The sequence below is a fragment of the Nannospalax galili genome, unplaced genomic scaffold (genome assembly GCF_000622305.1).
Source record: "Nannospalax galili isolate Female #2095 unplaced genomic scaffold, S.galili_v1.0 scaffold898, whole genome shotgun sequence".
Lineage (NCBI taxonomy): Eukaryota > Metazoa > Chordata > Mammalia > Rodentia > Spalacidae > Nannospalax > Nannospalax galili.
In genome coordinates, this window is record NW_008342399.1 from 3,273,839 (window position 1) to 3,281,680 (window position 7,842).

General features: G+C 38.0%; 1 protein-coding gene across 2 annotated transcripts in view; it reads right to left on the minus strand.

Moving 5' to 3' along the window:
* The window catches only part of Bdp1 (B double prime 1, subunit of RNA polymerase III transcription initiation factor IIIB), a 117,541-nt gene that overhangs the window by 37,316 nt on the left and 72,383 nt on the right, over positions 1 to 7,842 (minus strand). For both annotated transcript variants that reach the window (XM_008838483.3, XM_008838482.3), the window contains exons 26-28: positions 5,187 to 5,309; positions 1,885 to 1,921; positions 685 to 777 (exon numbers count right to left, since the gene is read on the minus strand). In XM_008838483.3, coding sequence (XP_008836705.1) covers positions 685 to 777; positions 1,885 to 1,921; positions 5,187 to 5,309 — 253 coding nt within the window. The remainder of the gene's footprint in view (positions 1 to 684; positions 778 to 1,884; positions 1,922 to 5,186; positions 5,310 to 7,842) is intronic.

Consider the following 7,842-nt stretch of genomic DNA (forward strand, 5'->3'; position numbering starts at 1 on the left):
AACTTTAGCTATGCATATGGATTCTTAAGAAATTATATTGGCCCCTTTAATCTTTGGTTATACTTTCGTTTTGGGTGTTTAAGGCCATACATTTGGCCCAGATAAACCACTCTTACGGTGGTTTGAGGATCTGTTCCTCAGGAGTCACATGGACTTGGGAGGAGCCCCTGGCTCCTTTCTTTTACCAGTTCCGCCTATGTGAAGATAAGTCAAAGGTCTTGCTCGACCATGGCTAGGTTCGCTTTTTTGGTCTTTTTGAGACAGGGTCTCCCTATAGTCACAGCTGGCCTGGATTCACTATGGAGACCAGTCTGGCCTTGAACTCACACAGATCCATCCCCCTGCCTTTGCCTCTCCAGTGCTGAGATTAAAGACATATACCACCACCCAGCTCACACCTTGATAAACCAAGTACATTATCTCAAAATTGTTGCCACTATCCCTAAAGAGACTACAAGGAAAATAGTGAATGGTAATACATAATTCCTTTTCTAGAAAAACAATACTGTAGATGACAATTTCTAATGTGAAAGCCCTTTTCCTCAAAGTTTAGGTATACTTTCTTCTTTTTTATTTATTATAAACTGCTTAACTGCTGAGCCATCTCTCCAGCCTTAGGTATACTTTCTTAACAGATTTGTAAAAGGTATTTCTTCTTTTGGGAGGACTTCTCTTTGTTCTTACCATCACTCTGTTCAGTAACGATCTCTGATTGCAATACTATCTCTCCCATTGTAAGTAGAGCTATGGCAGCTTCAGTGCTTCCATCACTGGGACCTTGAAAACACATCAACATTATCAACATTAAAACAGAACAAACCTGGAAGTCTCTTTACATTTTTAGATACTTATCTTCTCCTAAGCAGTTTCAATATTCTTCATACCACTATTCCACGGCTAGTGTGGTTCTGTTCAGGTTAATACTACATATCACCAACTGTTGGGCCAGCAAAATGGCTGAGTAGGTAAAGGTACTTGCTGCCAAGCCTGACAACCTAAATTCAATCCCCAGGACCACCTGGAGGAATGAGAGAACCAACTCCAACAAGTTATTCTCTGACCTCTACAATATGCCATGGCATACATGCTCCCCCACAAGTAAATATGAAGCAAAGTTTTTTTCAAAGAATCATCAACTGTTGAACTTTTTAGTTACTGAAAACATTTCCCTCCTTTTAAATAATACTTTCAAAGAGTATGCTCTCATCTGTGTGTATCCAGGGAAATGCTCAATGCTTCTTACTAAACAAATATTTAGCCCTGGGCTCACCTTCTCAGTCCCAGGAATCCAAGTTTCTCAGCAAAATATCATATTCAACAGGTTAATTTTTCTGTTCTACTCTCTAGCAACCTGTGATATTTACCACTGCTAAATGTGAGTGTTGGATAGGCATGTCCTCCGAAAGAACCAGCAACAGCTGAATGTCTGAACCCTAAGACTCTGTAGACTGAGGGAGAGACAGTGACCCCTCCCACCCAATAGGTCAGCTTCAATTGCATGAGGGGGAGGGTCTAAGGAGAGACATGGAAGAAGCCAGGGAGGTAGCATGAGTTTTCGCCATCTTGGCACTGGCAGGCACGATCTGAAGAGCTCAGCCCAGACGTAGGGAAAGAGCCTATGGGTGTCCATACCTTTGTAAGTGACCCCTTCCCGGACATCATTAAGCTTTGTTGGCAAGCCCAAATAAGTATCTTTATTCCCTAAACTGCAGCTTAGAGGAACGTCATATCAGTTTGTCAGTGGGGAAGGAAGGTTGCAGCATGCCTCTCAGAGGGCCTGGGAGCCAAGAGAGGCCACGCAGTATGGGCCTCCCAAAAGCGAATTTGGCTTTACACTGTGCGACAGTTAACCAAGTAGTTTTAACAGATTTTTTGTTAAGTTACCTGGTTGATCTTGGGTCTGTTGACCTGTAGTCAATTCCTAAAAAAGGAAAAGATAAATAACATCTTAAGTTATTTATCCCTAAATAAATGTTCTTTTTTTAAAAGTATTACATTTTACAGGTCTTGCTATGCTTTTAGTTACAGTAGTAAAATTTTTATCTTAATTTACAGGTTTCATAAACTTCACAAATACAACAGAAATAGTAAGTTAAAGGCCAAATTTTTTTCTCTCACTCCTGATTTACTTGTTTCTATACTGCAAATTTTAACTCCTAGCATTACTAACTACATACATCTAACCATTTTTACTTCTTCACACTCACAATCCTTCAACTCTAGTCAAAGCGGCTACCAAGTTTTACCAAATGGAAACCAAAGTCTAGAGAGTATCATAAGCTATTTCTACTACTAAATGGCTTAAAATATAAATGAATTTTAATAAAGGACAGATACACAGGAGACAGCTGTGTGGAAAGGCAGCATGAGGAGCTCCACCCATCTGCTTCCCAGGGAGACTGGCAAAAGTGATTTAGAAAGCAAAAACATTTACAGCCTCTGGAACAAATGAAGAAACAGCTATTCAAGAAGATCTATAAGAATTTGGTAGCCTTTGTGAACCACAACAGCTCAATGCTTCTTTCCTCCAGATTAAAGTGGTTCACCCATGGCTGTTATAGTTAAGAAAATCAGGCCATCTCTCCCCTTAGGTACTAGCAAGACTTGAGCACCTAACATAATCAACAACATCAAAACCCCCCACAGATAATATCTATTATAAATATGGGCATAAATACTTTTAACAGAATACTAGCAAACAACTAGCAACATATTAAAAAAAAACATACATCATAATCAAGCAGGAAGTACCCCAGGGAAGTAAGGTTGCTTCCACATCCAAAAATCATTGTTAATACAACTCACTGATGCAATAACAAAAATTTCATACATCTGTATCAATGAAAAAAAATCAAAACCCAAAACCAACAATCCTCCAAAAACCACACATGACAAAATCTAACACTCTTTCATGACAAAACACACAACAAACCAGAATAAAAGGGTATTTCCTCAGCTTGATAAGAGGCATCCAGGGGAAAAAAAAAAAACAGCTAACATTATATGCATGACATAAAACCCAATGCTTTCCCCCAAGTCTGTGACCAAGTCAAGACCGTCTACTTGTACCACTTCTAGGAGCTGACTGACAACAGTGGCTCTAGCCAGAACAATTGTACAAGAAAAAGATAGGAAAGTATTATAGAATGAATTCAAATCTCCAATATTGTGAATGTACCATCTCTAGAAATAAGGTCTCTGTAAATGCAATCAAGTTAAAATAAAATCATATGGTTGGCCCTAATCCAATATGACTGGGTCATCAGAGGGGGATGGGACACAGACACACGGAACCATAGGAAGAATATCATGAGGTGATGGAGGCCCAAGTTAGAATAACGCTGCCTCAAGTCAAAATTTCAAAAGCTAAAATGACAAAGCACTATTTGCAAATACCAGAATGCAGAAGAAAGGAAAAGAGGTTGTGGTTTCCTCCTCAGATCCATTAGAAAAACACTGACACTAGGTGGCACCTTGATTTTGAACGTCTGGCTCCATAACTGTAAGAATCAACTTCTATAGCTTTAAGTAACAAAATTTGTGATATTAGTGTTTTATTTTGTTTTTGAGACAGGGTCTCACTATGTAGCCTTGGCTGGCCTGAAATTTGCTATGTAGACCAGGCTGGCCTCAAACTCAGAGGTCCAGCTGCCTCTGTGTCATAAGTGCTGAGATTAAAGGTATGTGCCACTATATCTGGTCAGTTTGTGGTACTTTGTAGGCTGTCCTAGAAAGCTAATATAGAAAAGAAAAAAGTAAAACTATCTCTATTTGCAGATTACATAATTTGGTGTAAAGAAAACACTAAGGAATCCACTGAAAACTTCTAGAAATAGAGTGAGTTCAGCAAGACTGCAGGGTATGAGACTGATACCCCAAAATTAATTCCATTTCTATGCACTTGCAAGAACAATCCCAAAATAAAATATCCAATTCACAACAATGGCAAAAATAACAACCTTGAAAATAAATTTGATAAGTACAAAGTATATACACTAAAGCTACAAAACATCAATAAAAAGAAACTAAGAAGCTATAAGTGAATGAGAGGGCTGGGAGTTCAGCTCAGTAGTGGGACATTTGCCTAGCAAGCATGAGGTACTGGGTTCTATCATCAGGACCACCAAAAGGTGGAAGGGAAACATCTTACATTCATGAAAATCTCAGCATTGTTAAGGTTGGAATACCCTTGAAACTGATCTAGAGATGCAATGAGATCCCGGTCAGAGTCTCACTTGACTTTTCTGCAGAAACCGAGGTAAAATTTATATAGAACTGAAAGGAACTCATATTAGGCAAATCAATCCTGATAAAGGAGAATAAAATAACAGAAATCTTACTTCTCAGTTCCAAAGTTATTATAATGCAACAATAATCAATCAACACAGCATACCCAGCACAAGGCTAAAAATATGGGTCCACAGAACAGAATTCAGTCTAGAAATACATCCATACATCAATGGTCAATGGGTTTTTTTGTTTGTTTGTTTGTTTAGGCATGGACCTTCACAACAAGCTAATTATTTTTTAAAGAGTTTTCATAGAGTTTTCGCAGCATAATTTGTCTGAAAAAAAAAAAGATCACTGAATGGTCTTGGCATTCTTATAAGAACCAGTTGAGAAGCCAGACATGGTGGCACATGCCTGTGATCAAAGTACATGTGATGTGGAAGCAGAAAGATAAAGGTCAAAACCAGCCTCAGCTACATAGGAAAAGCAAGGCCAACACAGGCGACATGAGATTCCATTTCAAAAAAACAAAACCAAAATAACTGAAAGGTATATTTCAAATGAGTGAATTAAGTGGTATATGAATTATATCTCACTACAGTGTTTTAGACAGTTATAATTCCAAATGTTCACTTGAAAAACAAGATAAATATTAAATATGAAAAGCATCAAATGGAATGAAACTAAACATTTTAAGTAACTTACGTTTTATATATTTATGCAACAGAATTTTGATGTGAAAGTATACGATGATTGATATTAAGACTATCAAACATGCACAAAAAATAAGCTTTACAATCAAATATAAAACTCATGCTAATTCACAAGTTCCAACTACTCATACTAACAATAAGAAAAATTAGCTAAGGACTGTGTGTAAACAAAGTTATCAAAACAATCCTGTACTCTTCAGAAAGTAAACAAGTAGAAGGCAAACCACCGAAATGGAAACTTACAAACAATGATGTTTGCAAGTGTTTTTCTTGCTGCACTTCCTGAGTAGTCACATTTGTATTTGGAAGCTGATGCTCCACAGCAGTTACACATCCTACATCTGCAACATCCAGGGTTATTTCAAGCTGTCAAAAGAAGATTTATGATTTCACTCTCTCAAACAACAAACATCAAAACATCTCCTTTTCCACATGAGTAAGTAAAATTAAACATTAAGATGCACAAATACATCACATGCACACATAAGATAAAAAGTGAACTTTAGCAATTGTTTTTAGTCTTTTTTTTGAGACAGGGTCTCCCTGTAGCCCCAGTTGGCCTGGAACTCGGTATGTGGACCAGGCTGGCCCTGAACTCACAGAGAACCGCCTGTCTCTGCCTCCTGAGTGCTGGGATTAAAGGCATGTGCCACCATGCCCGGCTAAAAAGTGAACTTTAGCAATTCTTAAAGTGACTAACAACTTGGCCAAAGTAAAACATTACATTTCTGAAGGGTCTGGGTCTATTACAACCAGTAACAAAAAGTTCTAAACTAATCTCTGAAGTGACATTTCACTTCTCATTCTCCCCACTTTGTTCCTACTTGGTCCCAATTTCTTTCTTCCATTGTTAACACGTATGTAATGTTTTCAAAAAACTGTAAGAACATGCGCATAGGGATACAAAGTCAAATTAGACACACTTGGTCCCTGCCCTCAATGGAATCATAATTTAAGAAAAACACATGTTAACTGTACATAAAACTAACTGATATTGTCATAAATACTATAATAGAGATTAACTAAAGTGCTTAAAAAGATTTATCACCTTAGCACTCCCAGTGCAGCAATACTCTCCCACAACCCCAACATTTGCATGACTCTAGATAGCCAAGGGAATGGGTTCGCTCACAATCACTCTTTAATTGGCAACATTACTAGTCACAGAGCCCTTATAATGAATCATTACAAAGATAAACAGATCTGCTAGAACATACATCCCCTTATAAATGGAGAGAGGAATATAAAACCCTGCATGATACAATAGAAACTGTGGGTAAAGAAAAGTCCAAAGCAGGACCTGGAGAGAGGAAGGGAGCAGGGAGTGAGAACAGGTAAAGAGAGGGGAAACAGTTGGTGAAGACAGGGAGAAATTAGAACCCTTGAACACTACTGGTGACAATATGCACTGATGTAGCCACTATGGGGGGGGGTGATGGAGGGAGGCCTTTAAAAAAAAATTTTAAATACAGAATTATCACATACACTACCAAATCCATTTATAATAATATTCCAAAAAAGAACTAAAAGTAGAGAATTAGGGGTTGAGGAGGTGGCTCAGTTGGTAGAATTTGTCTAGTATGTGTAAAGCCTTTGGTTCAACCCTAGCACCACATGCTTGTAATTCCAGCACTTAGGAGGTAGAGGCAGGAGGATTAGAAGGTTGGGGTTATCCTAGACTGTACAGTATGTTTAAGGACAACCTGGGCTACATATTTAAAAGAAAAAAAAGGATTCCAGTTTTATAAGATGAGAATTTCTCCTGAAGGACAGGTAATGATGGTAGCACTGAACTTTATATTTTAAAATGAGTAAAAAAAGGGGCTAGAGAGATGGTTCATTGGTTAAGAGCACATACTGCTCTTTCAGAGGACCAGAGTTCAATTCCAAGCACCCACATAAGGCAGCTCACAATCACCTGACTCCATCCTCTGTAGGATTCAATGCTTTTGGCCTCTGCAAGCACACACAAACAAAAAATAAATCTTTGGGGCTGGGTCCTCTAAAAGAGGACCAAGGTTCAGTTCCCAGCACCCACATTGTAGCTAACAACTACTTCTAACTCTAGTTCCAGGGAATCTGATGCCCTCTTCAGACTCCACGGGCATTGCACAACATGGGTGCACTTACATACATGCAGGCAATATACTCATACACACAAAAAAATAAATATTTTTAAAAGATAAATCTTAATAGGGGACATTCTTTCTCCCCATTTCACAAGCAGCACTTAAGTTTTGTGAAACACTTAATAGACCTAGAGACATTGTCTAATAAATTTAAAGATGTTTAGGGTATCCAAATTTATAAGGCCTTTGAATGTACTATCAAAAATATCCATATTTATAAATCTGCACATGTATTTTAATTGGGCATGCCAAAATAAAACCAATAATTGTGTGCATAATAAAATGAAAAGAAAAAAAGGTATATATTAAAAATTAAAATAAAAAAGGAAAAATGGGAGTGGGAACATGGCTCTGTTGTGAAGTGCTTGCTCCACACGCATGAAGCCATGGATGTGATGTTCAGCATTGCTCAACGCAGGTATAGTGAAATATGGCTGCAATCCCAGCACTAGGGAGGTAGAGACAGGAGGACCAGGAATTCAAGGTCACTCTTGACTACACAGCAAGTTTGACGCCAGCCTGGGCTACATGAGACCCTGCCTCAAAAAACAAAACAAAACAACAACAAAAAAAAAAGTGAAAAATTTTGTCACATGGATTTTAAAATAATTGTTTTGTTTGTTTTCTGTTTTTTGGGGACAGTGTCTCCCTGTAGCTACAGCTGGTCTGAACTCCCTGCCTCTGCCTCCCAGATGCTAGGATTAAAGGTATGGACCACCATGCTTTATTTATTTATTTATTTATTTATTTATTTATTTATTTATTTATTT